We start from the raw sequence: 27,994 nt of genomic DNA, 5'->3' as shown, positions 1-27,994 counted from the left end.
CTACATACATTAGCATGCCTTAGTATTTTGTGTGGCCATAATTCAGGACGGTAAATTGGGTGGGTAACATAATTCTGTACTATGTAAAAAATATAAACATCTTTAAATACGTACTGTACTACACGGAAAATTAATATAATCCTATATAACGACTTATTTTACGGGGGGGAAAAATTAAACATTTTTAATACTACCTACCGACTTTTGCAAATATTGGGAGAAAAAAAAAAACAAATTAACTGTCTTATGTATTTAATATTTGTTAAGTTTGCCAGCTTGTTACAGCGGTTGTCGTCTGCAGACAACTTTGTTTACGTTACTTGTTTACATACTGTAGGCGTGACTCGGAATAAAATTTAGTTAATAACATCGCGTTGAATATTTAGCGGAACAACTACTTAAGCATGCTAGTGTTATCGGTGTTCGTTGGGGCAGATTGTATTTCGCGTATGCAAAAAAAGTAGCTGGAGATGGTAAAAACATGTCTTAATTCGTTGGTTACACGTGGACGAATATATATTTTAAGGTGATTTTACAGTATCTCCGGCGAAATGTGCATTTCCGTGCCGTGCAATAGGAAAAGGGAATTGAGGTTATGTACGCCGTGTAGCTTTTCGCAACGTCGACGTGGTGGTTTGTGTGCTCCGACTGCGCAATTGTTGGGGAAGGGTCTGGGAGGGAGGGCTGTTTAAAACCAACTGCTCTGGAGCGATAACCGCGTCAGTGGTCTCGTCGCGATGGAAGTGTCGCCCGCCGACTCTGCTACGCTGACGCTGGGCTTCGCGATAGAAGAGGACAAACTGTTTGAAGGTGCCGGAAAAGTTTTGGATGCTATTAGGCCTGGTTGGCCCAAAGACCGCGTGAATTACAAAGTGAGTACTTACTATCAGAAATATTCTATTTAAAAAAAAAGATGTTTCTTCTTTAAGTTATTCTTTAGGCGCGTTACGAAAGAAGAAAAAAAAAATGGCGAGAGTAAATTAAATTTTACGATACGAGCGCACCATGCAACGAAATTTTCACAGTATGAAAAAAAAAAAAAAAAGGCGGTAAAAGTTCCGTAACACGTATCCTGATGGCATGATAATGTATACATTGATCTTGTGGTACATGACCCGTGGAAAGATTCTGGCAATAACAACATTTCGTGATAAAATTAATTATTAAGTTTGTAAAACGTATAAAAAAAATAAAAAGATCCGCATATTTTTTTTTTCCATTGTGATATTCGAACTAGGATCGTTCGACGTACTAAATTAAAACAGCTTTCTGTTTTAATTAATCAATATGTATCACGGGATCAATGTTTACAGCATCATGCCATCATGATCTGAGGATGAACTCGGATACGTGATAAACTGTTTTTCAAGTGTAGTTATATAAGTGAGGTTATGCCCCCGCACATGCAGATCTGAAAAGAAAAAAAAAAATGGTGCTGTTATAGCTTGTAAATATCTAAAATAATTCTCAAACAAATACCTATTTCAGTCAAAGAAATACTACAAATGCGGTTAACCACAGTCCATGGCTTGGATTTGGTTTTCACACTGGGCTTACACCTTAAATGTTAAATTAACAACCATTTGCGCATAAGGCTTGAGTTAGCAATTAAAAAAAAAAAATCAAGCCAGCTCACAGCAGGCTACGCGCACGACCTGAGCGAAGCCTGTTCACAATTAAAATATTAGGTACTGTTAATTCAGCCTATGAAATTTCCCGGTGTAGCCGACATCTGTTGGCATTAGTAACTAACTGTATCAACTACCAAATGATTATCCCGTGACCAGCAGTTTGTTATCACAGTTTTTCAATATATAAATAAATTTGAGTTAACCATTTCAACCATGACACTTTCTTTTCTATTTACAATTTTTGCTAGTGATATAAGTAATAGTGCTAATTTTTAACACGCTTTATATTAGCTTCACCTGTATGTTTGTTTGTATGTATGTTTGTAACCGACTCCTTTGGGTGCGATTTTGACCCACTTTGAACGGCCAGATTTCATTCAAACTTTGTAGATTTATCGAGGACCGATGACAATACACTAATTTGATAAGATAATTCCATTAATCTATTTGCAAAATAAGATTTTTGTCAATTTATTGGTAAAATGAAACAAAGATATATATATGTAAAGAAAACCATTTTGCTCATGTGTGAACTCTTTTCTTTCAGTTTGTCTTTGGCGCGATATAAACAAAGCCTACTAAATATTGTGACATTTAATTAAATTTAAAAGTGAGAGTGGGTTATGATTATTGTGAACAATATACTTTCTTAAAGAGAATATTATCTATATTTGTAAAAACACCATATGAATAACCTCAATAGTTACACCTGATAAGCAGATTTTGAAATTCCACTCGAACACCAACCTGCAAATCTACAAGCAGTTTACAAATACTCCAAACTATGCCAAGGTCAGTAAATTATTAAATAAAAGACATCAAACACGGAAAATATGGATAAGTTTGACAGATGATATATCAAAAAACATATTTGGATAGAGAGCAAAACTTACAGTTTAAGAATTTCTACCTGGAAGAAATTGAAAAAAAAAAAAAAAAAAAAAAAAAAAAAAAAAAAAAAAAAACACTTTTATAAATAAACCAAACTAAAAAGTAGAAAATAAATAATAGTTTAAAAAACTAAAAAACACTCTTTATATAGAAAACCAAACTAAAAAATAGAAAATAAATTTTAATAAATTTGAATTAAGAATAGTGTAATTTTTTTTTATAAATATAAATTAATAATAATGTAAATAATAAAATAATGTATTTAATTTAAAAAAAAGCTATTAAAAAGATATTATCGAAATGATAATCCTTCTACCCATATCTGTTAATAAAATATTTATAACTATTGACACTATGCACCCCACGTTTTTTTAAAATTAAATACATTATTTTCTTATTTACATTATTATTAATTTATATTTATAAAAAAAAATATACTATTAATTCAAATTTATTTTCTATTTTTTAGTTTGGTTTTCTATATAAAGCGTGTTTTTTAGTTCTTTAAACTATTATTTATTTTGAAGTAGAAATTACAACTGATCATTGTAATATATCTACGATTTCTTGCCACAATATGATTGATAAATTTAAACAGTTCTCTAGTCCCGCCAAAATGGCTTCCTACTCTACCATCATTGGCTGTTGCACCATGCGTCCGTAACAGAAATAAAATATATTCACTTCCGTCCCATGCTCACGACCGTCCTATGCGCTATTGTGAATCTGTAGGTTGGAAAACATGGCAGTAAACTCTTACGTGCACGACCTACTGTTACTGTTGTTATTTTTTCAATTGTGAATCCAGCCTAAGACCCGCAAGTTGAAAACGAGAGGCGAAAAATGTTCATATAGCTAGCTTCCAACACCGCGCAGTTACCATTTAACTTGGAAAACAATTGATAAAAATTGAAACTGCCAAGTACCCCAAAAAATCGTGGGTACCTTAACAATGATACTGGCAGGGCACGTCTTAAACGCAAATGTGAAATATAACTGTCCTTAGTTACCACTTTACAAAAGTACACAATCAAAATAAATTGCTACTTAAAAATTATAGAACTGTAAAACATTTCCGTGCTAGCTATTTAAGATATTTATAGTCTTTTATGAAACTTTCTCTAAAACTACACTATATTAAAAATACTACTATTTGGTCTAGAATCCAGGATCTAAACGTCGTGAAAATTCTAGACTCCAGGATTTTAAACGTCGTGAAAAATTTTATGATGCGAGTGTACTTTTCGAGATATCGTCGAAGTGCAGAAAATTAAGTTTATAGCTCTGGCGATGCTAATACCACTGTTGCACACTGCTGCGGAAATCAGCATATCAAAATTAAAATACACTTCAAGTTTTTTAGTTCACGTAAAAAAAAAAAATCTACGTAAATCTGCGCAACACTTTATGCAGTTGCGTAAAGCAATAGTTGGTTCACAAAATTGAAAAAAAAAAAAAAAAAAAAAATCTGTTGAATGGGGGCCCGCACAAATACTGTACACGAGCAGGTTCCTTTTCCAGCAGAAAACATGCCGTTTTCATGCAAGTACTCGGCTGTTGAAATGAAATGGAGAAGGAAAAAAAACGTTATTACAGCTCCTGAAATGTGACGTTCAAAACTTGAATACGTCTGACGAAATTTACTGCTCACTGTCTTCACTGCAGACGATATGAAATCCAAGCAAGGAATAAGAAGAATAGGATCAAGAATGTATTTTTTACCTTCATGGTGGATGTGTAGCCTTCTCTGTGGCGTAACCACCGGGTGAAGCCAAAAGGTATCAGGTTTTCCAACACGTCGTTGCCAGAGTCCTCACTCACACACTCACTCTCTCTCCCCGCGAACTGTATGACACGCTTCCCCGTCTGACAGGACAGCGACTCGCTCCCAGCGCCTCACAGTGGCGTAAAGCATAACCAGTTTCCAAAACGCCGGTTAATAATAATAATAAAATACCTTGCACTCATAAACACCGACGTAAAATCGCCGGAGAAACGAAATTAATTCGGCCAAACAAAAAAAAAATTTTTCACAGAAATAATAATTTAAAATGTTAAAAAAAAAAAAAGCAAGTTAAAACAAACTACCAACTTTTTTAAAACCACAGAGCTGCCAACTGAGGAGAAAAGTTACTAGATCTAGTTCCTTTTCGTAAAATGCTTACCCCCCCTCCCCCGAAATGTTTTTAATGGTACAAAAAAAAGTTAAAATAAAAAAACAAAACAGGAGTAGATTGTGGCACCAGAGATTAGAGGAATATTCAGATGGAGCTTAAGTTCCTATTCTAGAAAAGAAAAGAAAAAGGGGGGGGGGGGGATTTCAGTGTAGCCTACTATACGTACCAATATGGCGGCCGTTTTGTTTACAAATGTTATCAACTGTGCCTGTATTGGAGGTTAAATTGGAGATGAATGTCAACTCGTATCATCACATTTGTATTATGAAGATTCGTTTCGGACTTATAATAAATATAAAAATATTAACCAGTAATATTTTGATCTATTTTTTCTTCCGAGCAGCTTAACTAGTCGTTAATCAAAGCAGGCTAGAACAGCTGATACAAATATAAATAATCTTCCGCCGCATTGGTATGTGAAAATTAGAAATAAAAAAAATGGGGAAAAAAATTGCTTCGCGTCTGACGGCTAATGCGCTTACATCTGTATCATTTCGTAATCTCTGGTTGGCAACCGCCACATTTCTTAAGAGCCGCTACTTTCAACATTTACCCAGCACCCGCAGTATTGGTACACATATGGGAGAAGCACTTGGATCTTCGTAAAAACTATGCCTGATCTCCTTAGGGATCGTCCATTAATCACGTGAGGCTCGAAAGGGGGGGGGGGGGGTCGGGAAAAATCACGAAATATCACAAGGGGGGAGGGGGGTGTAGAGAGATATCACGTGTATTTATTTTTTCGCACAATTTCTACTAAACCGAAAAGCGACGCGTGACCTTGACTCGCCGTAGCCAGGCAACAATATCCCCGCCCGCCGCAACATGAACCACCCGGCTCGGCTTGCCAGTCGCCAGTAAAGACTGTGATTTTGGCGCCGAATACATGCGTAAACATGCGTAAATCACATCTAAGCCTTTCCTTTATTATTTTTATGCCAGTGAGAATAAACCTGCAACCTTAATGTGTGTCTGGACATTTTTATCACTGTGCTTAATTTTCCATAATTAAATTAGATTATACCTATATTTAAAAATAATATTCTGAAATTTTTAAAAAATATTTTGTACAAAAAAAAATACACGTGATTTATGGGGCGGGGGGGGGGGGGGGTTAGTCTGAAACCTCACCACAAATCACTAGGGGGGGGGGGGGGGTAAAAATTTGCTAAAAAAACATCACGTGATTAATGGACGACCCCTACTACTTACTGAGTCATGTGCTATATTGTAAACAATGGAAACACACACGCGGTAGAAAAAAAATGTGTGTGCGCGTGGAGTTCACATGCAGTAGAAGTGAAGCTTCTTGCTTATTAGGTATGGATAGAGACGAATTATTTAAATTTTCAATCACGCTGTTTATATAAAAAAAATGAATGATATTTATAAAGTTAATTGCACGAATCAATAAATATTTTCCACACGAATAAAATTTTTTTAGATATGTACTTTAAATAAACGAAATATGGTAGCGTCAATCCTTAGGCGTTAAGAAAACTGAGGTGTAGACAAACACAAGCAGCGTTACGAGGATTCCGTAGCATCACTGCTGCGTCATTTCTACCTCTCCCCTGCCGTCTCCTCCGCTACGTACCTATCCCCCCTCCCTTTTGCCGTATTCCCATTCGACCGCTAGCGCATGCATTGGAGTGGCGTCGCCGCTGACACACACTATTCCTCTACCGATTCCCCCACCACGTAACTAACTATTCCCCTCATGCGATCGGAATTTTTCATAACGCCCGAAAAGAAGTTTCACTTAAAAAATTTTTTTTTTTTGCTTGAACTCAAAAAGTGTCTGATTGTTTTGTTACTATTGTAATATTATTAATGTTGATTCATGTTCAAAGGGGGTGAACTCAAAACCCGTAAACTTACGAAGATAACCGTAAATTAACGAACATAACTTGTAACCAGCATTCTTCGTAAATTTAAGGTGCGAAATTTGTGACAGCGTTGAAGTCCGACGTGGTGTGGGGTGCCGCGATTTTCTGGGTTTTCTCGGGGCGCTCCCCTCTCCTTCCTCGGTGCATTCCATCTCTGCCCCATCCCTCCGTGTCCTGTTCCACGTGTCTTTCTCTGACGGGGAAGGTGCCAGCAGTGCTGATAAAGTCTTAAGGCTCAGGACACAGCCAACTGTCTGGTTAGCTGAGTGAGATGGGCCGATGTGGTCATTATGCTGGGTTTCCCTAGCCCCTGGCCATAGCCGAAGCTCTAACACCTTCCTGATCAACAAATACGAGCGATCCCTAACGGGAAGCCTTCTTTTCACAGAAGAGAGAGCCAAACGCCCGATCGTGCATCTTGGTTTTTTTTTTTGTTCATTGTAACTCATGATAACTAATGGTCAATTAGGTTAGGTTAGCTACAATATAAATACTTTAAAACATTGTGGACGGTTGATTTGGTTAGGAGAGCTACATTAAAGATACGGGAAAAAAGCGTGAACTTCGGGGAACTTCGGGTTTTGGCTCTCTCGTCTGTGAAAAGAAAACTTTCCATCCCTAACAGTTGTTATTTTTTTAAAAAGCTCTGGAATGTTTATGAAAAGCGAACTGGAATGCTACTCCCACCCTACCCTATTAGGGCGCATATGTGGGAGGGGAACGTGAGAATGCCGGCCGTACGTAAGGTCGGAACAATCTGACGACCTCCGCGTCGCCATCATCTTGCTTGTCTCTGAGCTTGCGGTGGAGCGCTGCGTGCGATCTTGCCCGGCGCTGTACTTCACGAGTTGCGGCCATTCGTCAAGGGCGTATCTGTGCTATTAGCGAGGCGGGATGATAAGGCGCGACGCTCGCTGGTGCTTCTAGCGCGGTTATCTCCTCTGGACTGGCGCGCAGTCTTCTTGTCGTGCATCGAGCGGCGACCGTAACATCACACGGCGGAGAAATGAAGATAAAGGTGCAATGCAAGTCCCTTAAGTGCTTTCAAGAATCTGTACCGGTGTTTTTACGCCTAAAAATTACTCTGAAAACATGCATTATAGCCATTTTAACTTCTCTAAAAATACAATCTAAAAACTTAATCCGAAATCAAAAGTACTTTTTCGGCCCTCGGTGAACCCCACTCGGATGTCTTGAGTAGTTTTGAAATCGCGTTGTTTTTCCTGAAGCTCTGCGCACCGTGTGTGTGCCCGGGTAGGTGGGGGCCTTAAAGCCCTGCCGCACCGTCAAACTCTTGTCTCCAACTGTACTCGCCAACAGAGCTGGAGGGGTAGTATTGGACGGAAAATGGCTTCCAATTTTCGCCGTCAAATATAGCTGGACAGATGAATGACCTCAAGTATGTTTTAAATCGTGTCAAAACTATCCAGGTATTTTTTTGTCTTAGCTATCTCAAAATTTTCAATTTTAATATCTAATTTTTTAAATTAAAAACAAATAAGTATCACAGTGCTGAATGGAATTTTTTGAACTTTTTATGCTATTTATTAATGTTTAAAAATTTTTTGGAAATGTATAAATTTAACTAACAATAATATTAGTTACATAATGAAATATAATTGTTCTTTTCACACATACAATTCTTTCGCTCACGGCTTTCATATCAGCATTATTTTATGTATTTCACTTTTATAACCTCTTTAATCGCCCAATAGTTATTCGCCATTTTAAAGATTCGTTGTGACGGAGATGATGTAATTTCCGTTTTCGCTAGGCAGGGTTTTTGATTGGCCGATCGCATCCAACATCCAAGATATTTTAGAACCCGTCCTATATGCAACAGCTTTGATGGGATCTCAGGTCAACCAACTCGTCTGACAAACATGGCTGCTGTAGTGACGTTTTCGGTGATGTCATAACCCCAGACCCCCCCACATCATTCTGTGGGCCCCGTTGCTAGAAGTCATAATGCCCCCCCCCCCCCTTTTTTTCTAACAGATATAAAAAATGTTTTTTTTTTCCTTTATGTACATTGTTTTAGTTATATATTTTTAAACCTTTTCACAATTATTTTTAAAACACATTAAAACTAGTTTTAAGTCAGTGTTTCGATTGTCAACGTAAATTTATTTTGAATAATGGCAAATAAATGAGTGTAAGTGTTCTGCACTGTCAACATGGTGTCACGTCAATTGGGGGTGGTTTTGTTACTCACAGTTTTAGATTCAGACACGTTCTGTAAGCACAGCATATTCCGAATAATATTACTCTGGTGTAATATTTCATCGGTAACTAAATTTAGGCCTTACTGTTTAATTGCTTTCTATGATTTATTTAAAATTGTCTACTTTTTTGTTTTAAGTATTTTTCTTTCCTTCGCAGGCCCCCTAGACCCATGGGCCCCGTTGCCATAGCAACGGTAGCACCGGCCATGTGGGGGGCCTGCATAGCCCTCCAACTTTATTTGAAACAGCATATTGGAAGGTGTTGGAAGGGCCTTAAGACACACGCAAGGCACGTAACGCGCAATCAACGCTAGAAGGTCACGGTCGTTTGTAAGGCACTAAAGTCGCAAGACATCACCAACTTGAGATTGTAAAACAATAGGAAGCAAGTTTATTCTCACGAGGCTTCTGTTTATGATTCCGTTTATCAAGTGACAGAGTTAAAAGGGCAGTAGTCATTTTACTTTTGTGTGGAAAAAATTTGTCAAATTTACAATAGTGTTCAAGGTATTTGAAGGGGGGAAAAAAGAAGTTAATGCTATAGCAAATAAGCCTATTTTCTGCAAAAGCGAGTACTTTCTTCGTGTTATTTAATAAACATTCGATTTAAATCCAGGTTCCGTGAACTGGTTCAGAGGAAAATTAAATTTTATGATTAATAAACATTTAAAAAAATATTTTTATTTAGAAATGAAGGCTGTATAAATGTTTTCAAACACTTATTTTGGAACACTAGTGCAAATAATAATTTGAATTTTAAAAAGCAGATTACTTATAAATAATTTAAAACGATATTTTTAAAACTGTGAAATGAGTAACAGAAAATAATTACGACGTGAAAAGCTGCCATAACCAAGAAGTTGGTGTCTCTCGAGTTCTTATCTGTCCCTCTGAAACTCTGCGGCCTCTCGGCCAATGGAGAAGTCCCCTGAAGCGCGCCAAAATCAAATATGCGCTCTCAGCTATTCGCTCCTGTAACTTCGCAGGGCTGTGTTTTCGAGTGTATCTTCCTTTAACAAAAAAATATATATATACTTGTTTTGAAATTCTCTCTCTCTTCTTTCGTCCTCCTATCCCATTCGTTCACCTTTCTCTCCATCTTATGATTTTTTTTTTTTACGGTTCAAGAATGTTTCCTTTGTCAGCGTGCGGAAGTTTTTTTGTTTTCAGTTGTTTTTTTTTTTTTTTTGCTGACCGAGGAAAAAAATCTTGTGCACATAATGTCCTTTCGCTAGCACGCAGTTCTTGAGTTAGGGGGGGAAAAAAAGGGGGGGGGGTTGCTTGTTGTCTCGCGTGCCCCTAAAAGCGCTTGCGCCATTCGCGACAATCCGATTTTTTTTTCTTTCTTTCCTAAAACGTAAGGAAGTCACAGCGAATCACTAAACGCGTTCACAGCAGTTTGAAGGGAAATAACTCAGATCATAAATCTTCAAAAACACCCTGCGTCATTTGTCATTACTTTCATTAGTTAAAAGCTTGGTTGCATCAGAAAACAAAAAAATGCTGAAATAGAACTTTAAAAAATCTTCTATACTTCGTCCAAACATTCATACAAGTAAAGAATTACATGCGCTACAGACTGTAGGACTCATATTTGCGCACTTGTCGCCCGGTAGGAATGGAAAGGAAAAAAGGAGGGGGGGGGGGGGGGGAAGCAAAATTTACCGTGGCCCAGTTGTTACGATATATATATATATATATATATATATATATATATATATATATATATGTATAATACAAGTCTATTAATGAATTCAATCGACACTTTACAAGTTATGCGAAATGCGCCGATGACAATTACAGTTGTGACCGCGGTAATTGTGGGGTTTGAAATGATTTAAATTAAGTAACCTACTCGTCACGATAGTTCACTGCATTGTGTTTGAAATGCACTACTGAACATACTTATCTGTAAAAGGTTGTCTACAATTCACAGAAATCACGAAAAAGTCCCCCAAAATAAACAGTAAATATAAAAAAAAATGTATTTAAATAAATATCATAGCTAAAAAGCTAGTGTAGTGGTTTATAAGTGCCTAGCATGAATGATCGTCAAACTATTACACTTTTACAAGATAAATTTTCTTCAAAATGTAAGCCTTGTCAGTTGGCAGCATGTAAATGTTATGACGGACGTACGGATCATTGTGAATTGCTTGACTTGGAGCCGTATGTCCTCTTCCCCCCCCCCCCTGGTTACGCCCTTGGTGCCGTAGCATGATTTGTCAATTTGCTCCGGATGTAGGTAATTTGCGCGCATGAATGCCCCTATAGAATTGCAACGAACCAAATTGTGTCCGAGCGACACTGGTCACTGATTGGCCCGCTTGACCCTCTGAAGTCATGCGTGGTTTGGGCGATGGTCCGAATCTTTCTGGTACGAGTAAATTGGTCAACTCTTTTCCCAATCATTGTTCTGTGGCAGCATAGAAGAAGAACACTCGTGATGGTCGTGAAATTTGTTTTTTTCTTTTTTCGTTTCCCCGTTTCAAAAAAAAAGGTAAACAGAAAAATAACCGACGGTGTGCCAAGACGACCAAGACAAAATGTTTATAAGTGCTGTCCGTTTTGCGAACATGCGATTTTCAAAAGCCGAACACACGAATCCGTTTTTTTTGGCAAGTGTGCTTGGAATTCACATATTAGCATTTACTATTCCCTTACAGCATGACCCCCACATTCGATTACGGGCCCTCCCCCCCCCCCCCCCTTTTTTTACAGTCACGTGCTACATTATAGTTGCATGGTTATTTCTTACCTACACTCTTTTTTAGAACGTTATTTAACCTGAAAATACAGGGTATAATTATGATTACTATTTTATAAGTCCAAACTAAGCTTTATTTATAAAATTATTTTACTTTAAAAATAACCGCAGCGAGTATGTACATTTATTTCACACACTGAGATAAAAATAAACAGCGCTGGATCCCGGGCCCTGGGCCCAGGGGTCAAACCAGCCCCACCCTTGCGGGGGGCCATGCCTTACAGAATATAATATAATTATTGAACTCCTGCAACTTTCCACAAGTAAATGAATATTCAAGAAAATTAGCCGCGTACTCATATGCAATGCATCTTGGCGCTCTATAGTTACCAGCCCTGGTGACTACTTTAGAAATCAGTAGGTTCGGCACATCGGACATTGCGACACTGGTACAATAAACTATACTGGGCGCCAATAATAAACCTACCAAAATAACTAACCAATAATTATACCATTTTGCGATATTCAACTCCTGAAGGGGGTTAAAAAAGGGGGTTAATATGGTTTTAAATAATTAATTACTTCTCCGAAGCTAATGAAGCATAAGAATATATGAATATATATATATATATATATATATATATATATATATATATATATATATATATATATATTGGGTATAAAGAATAAGTAGAGACCGGAAAAATTCGCGGGTTCAATGACCTCCAGGATAGACTCCAATATCCTCTACACACTCGGGCAAATGCAAATGTTCATTGGCTGCTGACTTGTGAGTCGTCTCGACTGGGTGGCCTGTGATTCGACACTTCTATGAGTGAGGGTCTCTAATTGGCCCTCAGTCCTCCAGATTAACAGAGAACCAATGATAGAAGCAGCACGAAGGTATAATTATTTGAATTTGAGCATATCACGAAATGAACCCGCTAATTTTTCAGGTCTCTAAGAATAAGTATACTAAAGCTACAAAACACAAAAACAGGTACCACAACCGTGAAGCCGTGGCGATGGGCGCTTTGCAGGTGGAGAAGCACCCGATATCCACACCGGGGTCCCTACGCCACGCCCCCTCTCCAGAAAAGACACTTCCAGAACGCCCTCCGGATGACCCCTTCCCATAGGATCCACACATGTACAAGGAAGGACTCGGACCGCTTGTGGACGGGACCTTGACGAGCTGGGACCATGATCCCCTAGGATCCACACATGGACAAGGAAGGACTCAGACCGCTTGTGGACGGGGCCTTGACGAGCTGGGACCATGATCCCCTAGGATCCACACATGGACAAGGAAGGACTCGGACCGCTTGTGGACGGGACCTTGACGAGCTGGGATCATGATCCCCTAGGATCCACACATGTACAAGGAATGACTCGGACCGCTTGTGGACGGGGCCTTGACGAGCTGGGACCATGATCCCCTAGGATCCACACATGTACAAGGAAGGACTCGGACCGCTTGTGGACGGGACCTTGACGAGCTGGGATCATGATCCCCTAGGATCCACACATGGACAAGGAAGGACTCGGACCGCTTGTGGACGGGGCCTTGACGAGCTGGGACCATGATCCCCTAGGATCCACACATAGACAAGGAAGGACTCGGACCGCTTGTGGACGGGACCTTGACGAGCTGGGACCATGATCCCCTAGGATCCACACATGTACAAGGAAGGACTCGGACCGCTTGTGGACGGGGCCTTGACGAGCTGGGACCATGATCCCCTAGGATCCACACATGTACAAGGAAGGACTCGGACCGCTTGTGGACGGGGCCTTGACGAGCTGGGACCATGATCCCCTAGGATCCACACATGGACAAGGAAGGACTCGGACCGCTTGTGGACGGGACCTTGACGAGCTGGGACCATGATCCCCTAGGATCCACACATGTACAAGGAAGGACTCGGACCGCTTGTGGACGGGGCCTTGACGAGCTGGGACCATGATTCCCTAGGATCCACACATGTACAAGGAAGGACTCGGACCGCTTGTGGACGGGGCCTTGACGAGCTGGGACCATGATCCCCTAGGATCCACACATGTACAAGGAAGGACTCGGACCGCTTGTGGACGGGGCCTTGACGAGCTGGGACCATGATCCCCTAGGATCCACACATGGACAAGGAAGGACTCGGACCGCTTGTGGACGGGGCCTTGACGAGCTGGGACCATGATCCCCTAGGATCCACACATGGACAAGGAAGGACTCGGACCGCTTGTGGACGGACCTTGACGAGCTGGGACCATGATCCCCTAGGATCCACACATGGACAAGGAAGGACTCGGACCGCTTGTGGACGGGGCCTTGACGAGCTGGGACCATGATCCCCTAGGATTCACACATGGACAAGGAAGGACTCGGACCGCTTGTGGACGGGACCTTGACGAGCTGGGATCATGATCCCCTAGGATCCACACATGTACAAGGAAGGACTCGGACCGCTTGTGGACGGGACCTTGACGAGCTGGGACAATGATCCCCTAGGATCCACACATGGACAAGGAAGGACTCGGACCGCTTGTAGACGGGACCTTGACGAGCTGGGATCATGATCCCCTAGGATCCACACATGGACAAGGACTCGGACTCAAGACCGCTTGTGGACGGGACCTTGACGTGCTGGGATCATGATCCCCTAGGATCCACACATGGACAAGGACTCGGACTCAAGACCGCTTGTGGACGGGACCTTGACGAGCTGGGATCATGATCCCCTAGGATCCACACATGGACAAGGACTCGGACTTGGACCGCTTGTGGACGGGGCCTTGACGAGCTGGGACCATGATCCCCTAGGATCCACACATGGACAAGGAAGGACTCGGACCGCTTGTGGACGGGGCCTTGACGAGCTGGGACCATGATCCCCTAGGATCCACACATGGACAAGGAAGGACTCGGACCGCTTGTGGACGGGGCCTTGACGAGTTGGGACCATGATTCCCTAGGATCCACACATGGACAAGGACTCGGGCTCGGACCGCTTGTGGATGGACAGGCCTTGATGCCGCTGGTTGGGACAGCTGTTCACAGATGGCATCACCAACAAGCTGGTGGGCTGCTTCTGCCAGGACCACCCGGAGGACGGCGTGCTGGTGCGAGTGTACGGCGAGAAGACGGACCTCCTGATAGACCGCACCGCCGAGACCAGGAACATCAAGGTGGGTGGTCGTCGCGGTCTCGCACGCTCGGACTGTTCGGTTCCACCATGTCTCAACATTTCCTACCATGTCTCTATTGTATAACAATGTCCCACCATATCCCAACATGTTCCACGATCTCCCACCATGTCCACCTTGTCTCACAATGTTTCAGCATGTCCCGCCGAGTTCCATCACGTCCCATCATGTTCCAACATGTCACATCATGTCCCACCATTTCTTAACATGTTCCACTTATCTGACCATGTCTTTCCCATGTTTGTCCGCATCTAAACATGTCCAGCCGTTGGACTGAACTGAAAGCCTTCCCCGCACACACGATCAGTCTTGAGGTTGCCATTGCTGTTGGGTGTATGGTTTCATAGTAGAATATTGGAAGGGATTTTGGATGTTGCAGTTGCACTTTTTTTGTTGGAAAAAGGGGGGTATATATATAAAAAGCAACCAAAGCGTATAAAGTAAGATGTCTGCCACGAAACTGAGCTGATGTACTGATTGTTTGAACTGGCGAGACGCTGTCCCCACCACGGCAGTAGGTGTAACGGGGGAGTCCTAGCACAGTGGCTACTGCGGGGGGGGGGGGGGGGGGGGGTAATATCCAGCGTTTGTAAATAGAGCATAAAAGGGGGGGGGGGGGGGGGTAGGGGAGGGAAGTGTTGTTGACACGGCATGTGGATATTCAAACAAGTCGTCTGCTGGTGGCCGCCATCTTGTTGACATCCGCCATTTTGTTTCCGAAGCTTGAAGGCAGGTGGCGCCAGTGGTTTGTACAAAAAAAACCTGGTGGCGGCTGGGATTCGATCCGGGAGACGTGAGTACATCGAGGATAGAAAGAAGAGACATTAGCCATTAGCCTACGAGGTCAGTTGAAGAGTGAAGAAATAAATAAGGAATATAATATAACCAAGTATGGCTTGAAGGCTATACTACTTGCAATGTTTAAATTTCAAAAATCGAGGGCGCCATCTTTAATTCCACCTCTCGCTCCCAGAGGGTTCAGCATAATTTTAAAGAATCCTGCATTGAACTTCGTGTCACAGTTTTGTATTATAAGTTCATCTTCAACACGAGAAGATGTGAATTTCCTCGTTACCCAGTCTGGATGATACATATCACTGGCGATTACTGAAAGACTAGCTCACATTTTTTTTTTTTAGTAAGAGAAACTTTTATTAGTCATTTAATTTTAATTGCATTCACTTTTCAACATGTCGTGGATGATAGCTTGGATATACGCGTCTCTGCCCTTCAGATTTGATTATGCTTTCCGTACTTTCCTCCTGTCTTTTTTTTTGTCATCGCACTTAATAAATAATGTATGCATGTATGTATGTATGTATCCATGTATGTATCCCCCTACGCCAGAAACGACGTCCGATGCATGGCCTGGGGTCGCAGATGCTGCACCGGGCGGGTCACGCGCCGCGTCTCTGGGCCACCTTCGCCAACGGCCTGGCTTACGGGTACGTGGCCGGCGAGGTGCTGACGGCTGAGACGTGCCGCGACCCGGGGGTGTTCCCGCTCGTGGCACGGAGCCTGGCGCGCGTGCACCGCCTGGACTGCGGGCCAGCCGAGCCCCGCCGGCCCTGCCTCTGGGGCCAGGTCCGCCGCTTCCTGGACCTCGCGCCAGTGCGGTTCCCCGATCCGCGCAGGCAGGCGCGGTGAGTGGGCGGGATAGCAACTAGTCCAAGTGACAGGATCGTTTACACGAGTGGAGTAAACAGAACAGCAAGTGGGGCAAGTAACAGGATCGTTTACACAGGTGGAGTAAACAGAACAGCAAGTGGGGCAAGTAACAGGATCTTTAACATGGGTGGAGTAAACAGAACAGAAAGTGGGTCAAGTAACAGGATCGTTTACATGGGTATTACAAAAGGGACAGCAACTGGGGCAAGTAAAAGGATAGTTTACATGGGTGGAGTAATCGGGATAGCAACTGGGGCAAGTAACAAGATCGTTTACACGGGTGGAGTAAACAGGATAACAACTGGGTAAAGTAACAGGATATTTTACACGGGTGGAGTAAACAGAACAGCAAGTGGGGCAAGTAACAGGATCGTTTACATGGGTATTACAAAAGGGACAGCAACTGGGGCAAGTAAAAGGATAGTTTACATGGGTGGAGTAAACGGGATAGCAACTGGGGCAAGTAACAAGATCGTTTACACGGGTGGAGTAAACAGGATAACAACTGGGTAAAGTAACAGGATATTTTACACGGGTGGAGTAAACAGAACAGCAAGTGGGGCAAGTAACAGGATCGTTTACACGGGTGGAGTAAACAGGATAACAACTGGGTAAAGTAACAGGATCGTTTACACGGGTGGAGTAAACAGGATAACAACTGGGTAAAGTAACAGGATCGTTTACACGGGTGGAGTAAACAGAACAGCAAGTGGGGCAAGTAACAGGATCGTTTACATGGGTAGAACAAATGGGACAGCAACTGGGGCAAGTAACAGGTTCGTTTACATGGGTGGAGTAAACGAGATAGCAACTAGGACAATTAACAGGATCACTTTCATGGGTATAACAAATGAGATAGCAACTAGGGCAATTTATATGATCATTAACATAGGTAGAGTACACGGAATAGCAACTGGGATAAGAAACAGGATCGTTTACACAGGTAGAACAAATGGGATAGTAACTAGGGCAATGCACATGGCCGTTTACATTGGTAGAGTACACAGGATAGCAACTGTGCAAGTATCAGGATCGTTTACACGGGAAGAACAAATGGGATAGCAACTAGGACAATTTAAATGCCCATAAACATGAGTAGAGAAGAATTGTGATAGCAACTAGGAAAATTTACATGACCATTAACATGAGTAAACGGGATAGCAACTGGGGCAAGTAACAGGTTCGTTTACATGGATAGAGTAAACAGGATTACAACAACTAAAGGCAAGTAACAGGATATTTTACACGGTTAGAGGAAATGGGATATCAACTGGAGGAAGTAACAGGATCGATTACATGTGTATAACAATTGGGATAGCAACTAGGGCAATTTACATTACCTTTAACATGGGAAAAGTACATGGGATAGCAATTAGGACAATTAACAGGATCAATTACACTGGTAGAACAATTGTGATAGCAACTAGGGCAAATAACAGGATCGTTTTCATGGGTATAGTACCGGGATAGCAACTAGGGCAAATAACAGGATCGATTACACAGGTAGAACAATTTATTGTGATAGCAACTAAGGCAAGTCGTGTTTTGCATCACTATAGAACTGCCTCTATTTATGTTTTGCAAACAATTTTTTTTTTGTTTCCAGGCAACTAAATTGAAATGTATTGATACAATTAGGTAAGAAAGAAAACCATTGCATTTTTTTCATAGTTTCCCCCACACACACATAACTTAAGTTCTTTTGCACGAACTGAAGATTCTAGATCATTAATGCATTTGGTGTTTGCCATTTTTTTTTTCTATAGTCTAACTCTTATGGAGCTAGACATTATCAAGTCTATAAATAGAATAAAGAAACATGGTTTGGCTATCATAGCACTTTGATACAGAAAAATGCATCACAGCAGATAGTGGAAGCTAAACCATACAAACTACATGCAGTGGCGGATCCAGGATTTTGGTTTGGGAGGGGCTTGACCCAGCTGAGGCTAGGCTTTATCAAGGCAAACACTAAAACAATAGTGGACCCAGATGCTTTTGGAGGGGGCTTGAGCCCCTTAGCCCCCCCCCCTCCCTTCTGGATCCGCTACTGACTACATGTATCTGTTGCAGGTTCGAAGAAACAATTCCTTCGAGCGCCGTGCTGGAGAGAGAGTTTGCGCTGCTGCAGTCGAAGCTGTCCAGTATTGGCAGCCCTGTGGTTTTCTGTCACAACGATCTCCTCCTCGGAAACATCATCCACAACCCGAAGGAACAGAAAGTGACGTTCATAGACTACGAGTATGCGAGCTACAACTACCAGGCGTATGACATTGCCAACCATTTTGCTGAATTCGCAGGTAACTTAACACTCAACAAACACTCTTTAAGAGCCGGTGGAAAGGTTGCGAATCTACGCTATTTATTCTTTCGAGTCAATAATTAATTGACAATATTTTTATTCCAAGTCCTCAATTAGATTCTGTATTAATACACTGCCTGCTAGATTTATCTTTGTAGATACAACATTTATAATGCTTAATATTTATTTGGACTCCTCTCTAGCCAAAATTCTCAGCTATGCTTATGTACTCAAACATCATTATTTGCAGTGGAGTCCCGCTAATCCAATAATCCAGCTATTTTGAATGAGTTTAGGGTGAAAATTGGTATATTAAATAATTTTTTTATTGTAAAAAATGTTGTGTGTTGTGTTTCATACGTACGGGGCTATTTTCGTTATTAATACAGATTCACACTTGGAAGTAGTATCAAAACAGATACACACACCTATTTAAACATGGTGGTAAACTGGTAACGTTATACTGACGTCAATTCACCACTTCACTTATAAACATAAGTTTTTCGAAGTCCAGCTGGAATTTACAAATGATGTTTTTAAGATGATTAGAGGAAGGTCTATAGTGATGAAAAATAGAACTTTCTGAATTTAATTTTTTTATTTATGGAAAAGCCACGACTTTAGAAATTTACCTTGTTATTGTGTTTATGACAAAGTTTAAAACTTTATTTACAAACTGCAGACAGAATTTTTCTTCTGTGCTAGCAATTTATAGTAATAATAATAGTTCTGAGTGTCTGCAGAACTATGGATTGTGGCCTTAAAGGATACAATACTCAATTGCTTGTACTTTTGTTCTATTGGAAACCAAAAATTCCATGATATCAAGGGGGAAAAGTAAAGGATGGGAGTTGTTTGTTGTTGATCTTAAGTGACTATCCAAGATACAAAATCAGCATTCCCACTGACAGGAAAATTTTAGGAACAGGAAAAACTCAGGGAATTGAAAATTTCCTTCAGAATTTGGAAAAAAAGAAAGTAATTTGACCAAATTTAGCTATCAAACTGAATTATTTATTTTTTATTACAAGTGTTTTCCTTTGATGTCTTAAAACCAGTCTGTATTTTAATCACAAATTAATGATTGCTAGAAAACCAATTTGTTTTCATCATTCATTGAACCATGTGTTTATTTAATGATAAAATTTTGATAGTTATTCAGATGTTTACAAACAACAATATATTTTTTTATGCTTCATACTGTAAATGTTATTTGCATAGCATTTATGGAAATGCTAACAGTTCAAACTGTGTATTATTTGGAAAAAAATCTTATTGTCAGTTTGTAATTTATGTGTGGTTAAAAACTGTTTGTGTAAGTTTTTTGTAATTAAATATATTGATGTTATCTTTGAAGATAGTTGGATAATTATGAAAAAAAATGTTGGGGTTTTACAGGGAAAACAAGGGAAACTTAGGAAAATTATACCCAGTAAGTGTGAGAACCCTGCAAAATTACCTGAAAATCTTTTTCAATTTCATAACTGGCTCTCAGCTAGAGATGTTAGTTTTCCATAAAAGTATTATTTTTTTGTACAAACAGAATGAAATAAAACATAAACTTAGTATTTCTTTATCACATAATGGCTCATTTAACATTGAGGATAGGTAGGACCTATGCTACCGTGAACCACATGACAATAAAAATAAAATATTGTTTTTTACAGTACATACCAATCTGCAGAAAAGAAATTATTGTGTAACATATATAAAACTATGTCAGATTATGCAAATCAAAGCTGATAATGAAAAAAATGAAAATTATCAGGAAAAATTTGAGGTTGCATTATTCCAGACAATTTTTTGACCTGATAACGTCTTATAAATTGATGAACGCCGGCTGCACACACAAAAAACTGTCACGTTCCCGCCTGAGCCGAGCGTGCAAGAACCGGCAAACCACCGTGCGAGAAAATCTTCTATAATATCAAACAGGTTAAGGCGGGCTTTTTAACTAATTGTTCGTGATTATATTCAAACAAATTATTTAAATTATATTTGCAAAAAACTGTAGATGAAATTTGAAAATTATAAAAAGTATGCAATTTTTTCATCAGTGTTTTCTGATGACGTTATCACGTAAAATTATCGTCCGTAAACAGACTTTACAGACAACCACCCCCCCCCCCCCCCCCCTTTTTTTAATGGAATATTTTCCCACTCACATCTGTAGCTCTCACTGTTTTGAGTGACGGCCTCCCGTGCCTTAATTCATCCACTGATCGATCTTGCTGGCGACCAGGTGTGAGCGAGGTGGACTACTCGCGCTACCCGTCGCGGGAGTTCCAGGCGCGGTGGCTCCGGGTCTACCTGGAGGAGCTGGAGGGGGGCCGGCCGGTCCCGGAGGCAGCGGTCGACCGGCTCTGCTCCCAGGTCGACCAGTTCTGCCTGGCCGCGCACTTCTTCTGGGGCGCGTGGTCGCTCATCCAGGCAGAGCACTCCACCATCGACTTTGACTTCCTGGGGTGAGCTTGGTTCGGGGCGGAGTAGTGGGGGGGTGGGGGGGGGTGGGGGGGGGGTTGGTGGGGTCAGGACCCCTCCCTTCAAGGATTTAAAAAAATTAAAAAAAAAAAAAAGCAGCAGCTTACAGAATAATAAAATCATAGTAATTACAATTGATTCATTTTCGTATTATTATTTCTGCGTATTTATTAATGTCTCTAAAATATATACGTAAAATTAACTCTGTGTATCGATGGTAGCAATGCAGCAATTATACAAGAAATTTTATGGACACTTAAGTAATGCCTGCATGGTGATATTTTTTTTTTTTATATATTTCACCCAATTTTTCCAAATTTTTTGTTGTACCCGAAAAACAACGTGTGCCCTCCATGCGCGGTTGCGAAAAGTTTCACCGTGTGCCCGGAAGGATTCGGACCGAAATTCCCGCCTGCATACGAGTCGAGGAACGCGAGAGGGGTTGCAACGCCGGCACCCGCCCAGGGTCTCCACAGTTAGTACTTTCGTACTAGATCTCTTACTTTTATAACTTTTTTAGTAGTTTAGTACAGATCTAGTACATTTTTCTTTAATATAATAATATTATTGTAACTCCAATATGTTTTATTATTAAGCGTAATTATTTTTAAAAAACTATGGAATGTATGTGTGTGGTGTGATATTTAAGTTCGAGCATTGCAATGTCATAATAACTTCCTAAATTGTTAAAAACCATAACAAATTAATATTTAGTACTTCTTTTTATAATCTAGTACTTTTTTCTCGCCTAAGTTGGTACGAAATATTTTTTCCTTGTGGACACCCTGCACCCGCCACACAGCTGCGACCTTGCACCTTGTGACTTTCCACCTCTCCCATAAAATAAAAAGAGCACCTGAAGGCTTAAGGGACATCGCTTTCATTCTGACGATGAGGCGAAAGCTGCCATCGAGCCTGGTGTCTACAACAACCGCTGGAATTCTTCTCTGACTGGTTCGCCCGACTAGCCGTACAGTAACGCAAGTGTTTAGAAAGGGATGGAGACTATGTCGAAAAGTGAAACATGAAAATAAGGAAACAAAAACAAAAAAGTAATGACAATGGGGGGCATTAATTTTCAGGTAAACATTTTATTAATGCCATAGAAGTATAACTTCTAACTTGTGCCCAGGCGGTTTGCCCAATGGAAAGGGAAGGATTTTACTGTGAAGAGGTTTTATTTTCAAAAAAACTTATAATGTTTTCAAAATATTATGTCTATTTTGTTTCTTTGAATTACCAATAAAATTTCAGAGATAAGTATGGTAGATTGTAGAAGGTGTTTTTGTGCAATTGTAATTCCTGAGGTAGAGTTTCGGTAAATTTAATCAACAAAGTAACATGGTTCCTATTACATTTTTATTCTTATTTTAGGATGTCTATAATTAATTGTATTAGAAAGTTTGACTATCCCATATTTTACTGTGTTAATTTTTTTTTGTGTTATTTCTATTTCGAATTATTTATACTAGGCCTAATTGTTACCACAACAAGGCACAAATAATTTACGTCAAGGCATTTTTATGAGCCTATAGTTTGGTATTTAATATCAGGTACCTTTAAAAGTAACCATCAACATTAAATAACTCAAATAACCAACTATTTTACTCATATGACTGCAGGCAGCAAAGTCACAGCCATTGTCTGGCCCAGGTAATTCAGAATGTGATTATGAGACAAAAGTAGTTTTATTTAGTGTTGGGTTCGGTTCTGAAAATATGCATATTCGGATTCCCAATTCGATTCTCCTATTTGCAATAAAATTCTTCAATTTAGTTTCCAGTTTAATCAGATTCCATAAGCTTCAAGATAACGCTTATCAAACTAATCTACTTGTATGTACTTGGATATAATAAACTTCAAATTATTTCACAAATGCAAATACATTTGGTGTTATTATTTACAACTAAAAATAATAATAAAACATAAAGATATGGAAAGATTAGTTCTAAAACAATTATATTCTGAATCATCATATTCAATTACAATGAATTGAATTGTTGAATTCAAGAATCTAAATTGCCCCTGCAGTAGTTTCATTCTTATTTGCAGTTTTTATTTTGAAGTGTAACTGCTTTATACAATATTACAACATAATATATATTCATTTGCAATTAAAAAACTGTTAATTAATTTTTATGTTTATTTTTACAGTAAATATGTAGCAATCAGCCAGTATTTTACACATTTTTGTAAAGAAGAATATAAAAAAGCAAAATTGTTGCACAAATAATATACTGCTTCCTGCCATGTAAGGTTGATTTATTTAATTTTGTTGGAAGTTTATTGTGTTTGAGTGCACACAATTATTAGTGGTAATTTTATGTGTGTTATTTTTTTCAGGTATGCTGCAATACGCTTCAAGGAGTATTTTGCACGGAAGGATAAATTGAATGATTCAGAAACGTGATGACGTTTTCGCAAACATTCCAGTTAGTCTTTATGTGTTCATAAGAATCTTTAAAATAAACCTAACAGTTTGTATAGAATAATTTTGTTGGCTGAAGTGGTAAAACTTTTTCTGCTAGCTGTATAATTATACTTTAATAAGGATACCAAAAATTTAAAAATGTTATAACAGTACACAAACATTTTAATTAGTTTATGAATACTGGCAATAACAAATCTAGTTATTTACAAATGTAAATAGGCGTTATCTTATATCTTACTTAGTGATGTTGGGTTGCTTCCCATAGGGTTGAAAGGTTTACAATACAGAACAGTTTTAATGCTGTTATCACCAAGATGTTGATACGCGTAAATTATTTTCCTGCTTAAGGTTAATTAGTTAGAATTTTAATTAAGTATTAGTTAAAAGAATTTAAAGTGAGGCTCTGGTCTGTAAAGTTTATTTTAATTTTTACAGACAGTCTTAGTAGATGTGTCTGCCTAATGAGTTGTAAAATTGTCTTGCTGCACATTTTGAGCGTGTCAAGCATCAGGGAAAACAGGTAAAGCCTGGAATAGAAAGGAAACTTTGAATGAAATGTTGTATTTGGATTTAGTCTTTGTGTTTTTTCGCAATGGTGTGTCTAGTGTATTTGAGAAGAGCTGTACTTTTTGATAATTAAGACTGGTGGAGCCCCGGAGTGCAATGTAAGAAAAAATATATATGCATGTATGTGTATATATATATATATATATATACACACATATAATATATATATATACATATATTGCATTCTTTCCAGGCTTCTTTATTCCTGTCTAAACAGATTTTTCGTTAAGTTAAAGAATCCTCGAGTACGTTAACAACTACGGCAGTGACTGGAAGTTGCGTAAAAATCGAGATTTATATGTTTTTGTAGAAATATTATATATGTTTTGGCCAGCAAAAGTTGTAAAACATCTGGAGAAGTCACGGACGTTCCAGGGAAATTGGGTTTTCGGGTTTTGCTGGACATCCTGTTGACGTCAGGTTAGCTACGAGATTGTCACACGGGGGCGTCGTATTTCACGAGCCGGAACCTCCTTTCAGCCATGCTGACCCTGCCCGAGACACGTACTACATGTCGAAAAACATGTAAAAATAAATAAAGTAAAAAAAAAACACAATTTTAAATTGATGGGCTTATGACTACAGATTTCTCTAGGATAAAGAGTCCTCCTGCCTTGATGGGCTAGAACCATTCTCGATCCGAGAATCATAACTTCATGAACGTTGCCTGCAGCGGGGAACTGTAAAAAATATCCCAGGTCATTGCTTTCAGCATGTATGTATGTAATTTTTTTAACTGGTTGATGAGTACGTATAGGCCCTTACAAGAATGTAAGTTGAGAAGAAATTTTTAAACTTTACAATATTATTAGTTGACATTTATTTTATATAAAGTTAAGGAAACGAGAAATGTAATGTAATAGGTAACTATTATCCATTTTAAATTTGCTTGATGTGGTCATGGTGAAAAAAGCAGTTCAATGTTAGCATACTTAAAATAATTATTTGTTATTTAAAAAATAATAGTTGTATAGAAAGTTATTGATACTGGAAAAAAAACATTAAGAGGCTTTTCTACTTTTAAGAGAAATTTAGACATCTATTAAAAAATATATTGCGCATTTAATGTGAACAATTTGTTAAAGCTTAGTCAGGACTTGATTTTACATAACCTTTAAGTTTTCCAAAATTTTATTATATGTCTGAGTTTTCTGTATTAAATGCAGATATTATTGTTCCTGAATATTTTTCCTTACAAATGATTGGTGCTCTGAAATCAAGTTTTGACTGTAGTCATTTTATTTTGGTGTATATTTCATGCAAGTCAGAGAAATAGTGGTGAAACACTATTTTGCTCCATTGTTTTATAAAAATAATTATGTATAAAAATGGCTGTGAATTCTATTATTTTATTGTGAGTAAAATAAGACTTACGATTTTTGAGAAAGGAATTAAAAATAATTTTTATCAAATATAGCTTTCTTTCAGGTTTTTATATCAATTTTACATATGCAAGTTACAGTTGAAGCATAATAAATTATTTGTAGCTTCTTGCCTACTTTGAGATTGTGGTGTGTTCTTAAAAATATCCTTACATTCTTCCATAAAATTATTTGTTTTATTTAATGCATATATAGTATGTGCAGGTGTCTCTTGAAAAGTGTTGTTTCAAGAAATGTAAGAGTGTAGTAAGCCTTTTAAGTGTTAATGCATACATCTGTTTAATTTTTAGTTTATATTAAGTACTTGAGTTTATAAACTCTTCTTTAAGTGTATTCCAGGGTATATTTTACCTTAGTAAAATCACCCTAACCTCTTTTTAATTTTGAGGTAGCAAGGTTCAAATATTGTAAAACACTCATCAATTTTATTTTATTTAAGGTTATATCATCTTATACACATACTTGCATTTATTTTGGTTAAAGTTATGCTCAGAATAATTAAAATTGTTTACCTTAATACAGATTCCTACAATTTTTTTTTTTTAATTTTAAACAGTCGCCATAACATTTTTTAAACATTATTAAACATTCTGGAAGATTCTGCTACATTCTGAAACATTGTACAATCATTCCTGAAAAATTGTATTACATTCTGGAACATTATAGGTACAACATTCCTGAACATTCTCGAACATTCAGGAACATTCTTGCCAGTCTCTGTGCCACTTCGGCATTCAATTCCCAGCTGCTTCACCGACTTCCCATAAGCAAGGGCTGCGCCAGGGGGGGGGGGAGGGGGGGGGGTAGGGGGGGGTAAGCTGCCCCCCCCCCCCCTAGAGCCCTAGAGATTCAAAAAAATGTAGCCAAATGCAAAAAAAATAAATAAATACTTTTCCCGCAACTTCCCCCCCCCCCCTCCCCGGGCCATCAGCTGGCGACGCCCTTGCCCATGAGTCCATTAGTGCGATGCCTTCTTTGGACACCCACATTTTCGAACCCAAACCTCTGCAGTTCCAAACACGAAACCTTCTTCCTGGATGGGGAATGGAGGACTAACGTACCATACAACCTGCTGCGGGGGTGGGTTGCACAGATATGGTGGTAGGCAGGTAGGTTTTTGGAAAACTATCGTGATTATTTAGTCTTTTCGTTTTTGATGTGTTTTTGTCTCGTTTCAACTGTTGTGCTGAATTTTTTTTTTTTGGGTTAAATATTTTTGTGCTGTAATCATTTGTGGGAATTATTTCGTTCTGTTAGTCCATTTTTCTTTGTTTTTCTTTGTTTGTTGACCATATTCCTGCTATGTAATATTATGTGGTGTTTATATCCTGTTGACAACAGCAATTTTTTGCTTAATTTGTGTTTTTGTCTTTTGTGTTTTTTTGTAGTTTTCTTCTGCAGACATACATGTGCTTAGCAATGGCGTATGTCCAAAAGCTTACATCAAGTCATGCACTCCCATTGCACAAATATTTCAAAGATAATAGGCAGGGATTAACCAAGCTTAAACTTATTATATATAATGGTGTATTACTTTTCACCATATTCTAGGCATCAGATATGTAAAGTATTAATTTAAGTGACATTGGAAGTCAAAAATTTTGGTGGAATAATTTATCTGCCCAAACTTAAATGGTTGGTTATTGACAAAACTATCTTTATATATTGGTGAATAATATAAAGAGAAAAAAATTGTTTTATTCACTGTAAAGAAGTCTGCAGTTTTATTTATTCAGAATTGATACTTTTGTTAATATTATGTAGTTGTTACCATTAAACCTCATTTTGAGGAGCAAAGATAATGATGAGACTGTTGTTTTACCCTTGTAATTATTGTACATGTACTGTTTTGTTGAATATGCCAAATATATTATTTTAATTTACTTCCCTAGTGTTGGTAAAATTTTATTTATAGTAACATATATTACCTTGTTATAATGTGTACTACAATTTTGCAATAGGATACATTTTAAGGAGTTAAAAATAATGCATACAGTTCTTAATGAGCGCAGGAAATTAAACGTTGAAATTATATTGTTTGAAATTAGCCCCATTCCAGAAATGTACACTATGGAACAGGCTGGCATGAAAGTGTCTGTAAATTTAATTAACATTTACCATTGGACCAATAGGTATTTGGAAAAACCATAAGCCGACTGCAAACTTACAAGAAATGTAATGACTGAAATCATGTCCAACCCAGATGGAAAATATAATGTGGCAGTAGTCAATGAACAACTGACATAAGACTTTTATTATTCACGAGTCTGTTGAGCATAACTTGGCAGCGTAGAGTAACAAGACATTTGCGAGTCTCATATACTTTTTAACTAAAAGTATCAGTCGAAGAACTTTCTCAAATGAGTAGGTATGTTATAAAATTAAAACATCTCATTATAATTTTTTTACATTTTTTTTTGTGTTGTAAATGGAAAACTGAAC

At 38.8% G+C, this 27,994-nt stretch overlaps 1 protein-coding gene across 1 annotated transcript; it reads left to right on the top strand.

Annotated features, from left to right (window-relative positions):
- The first annotated feature begins 295 nt into the window (after positions 1 to 295).
- LOC134540908 (ethanolamine kinase 1) lies at positions 296 to 27,435 on the top strand. The gene is made up of 6 exons (XM_063383977.1): positions 296 to 872; positions 14,566 to 14,703; positions 16,102 to 16,364; positions 18,463 to 18,689; positions 20,934 to 21,156; positions 23,516 to 27,435. The coding sequence occupies exons 1-6, from the start codon at positions 738 to 740 to the stop codon at positions 23,580 to 23,582; spliced, it is 1,053 nt and encodes a 350-aa protein (XP_063240047.1). The 5' UTR covers positions 296 to 737; the 3' UTR covers positions 23,583 to 27,435.
- Positions 27,436 to 27,994: the final 559 nt, after the last annotated feature.

This window comes from Bacillus rossius, chromosome 17 (assembly GCF_032445375.1).
Source record: "Bacillus rossius redtenbacheri isolate Brsri chromosome 17, Brsri_v3, whole genome shotgun sequence".
Taxonomy (NCBI): Eukaryota; Metazoa; Arthropoda; class Insecta; order Phasmatodea; family Bacillidae; genus Bacillus; species Bacillus rossius.
The sequence above is the reverse complement of the archived record's forward strand: the minus strand, read 5'-3'. Positions and strand labels throughout refer to the sequence as shown.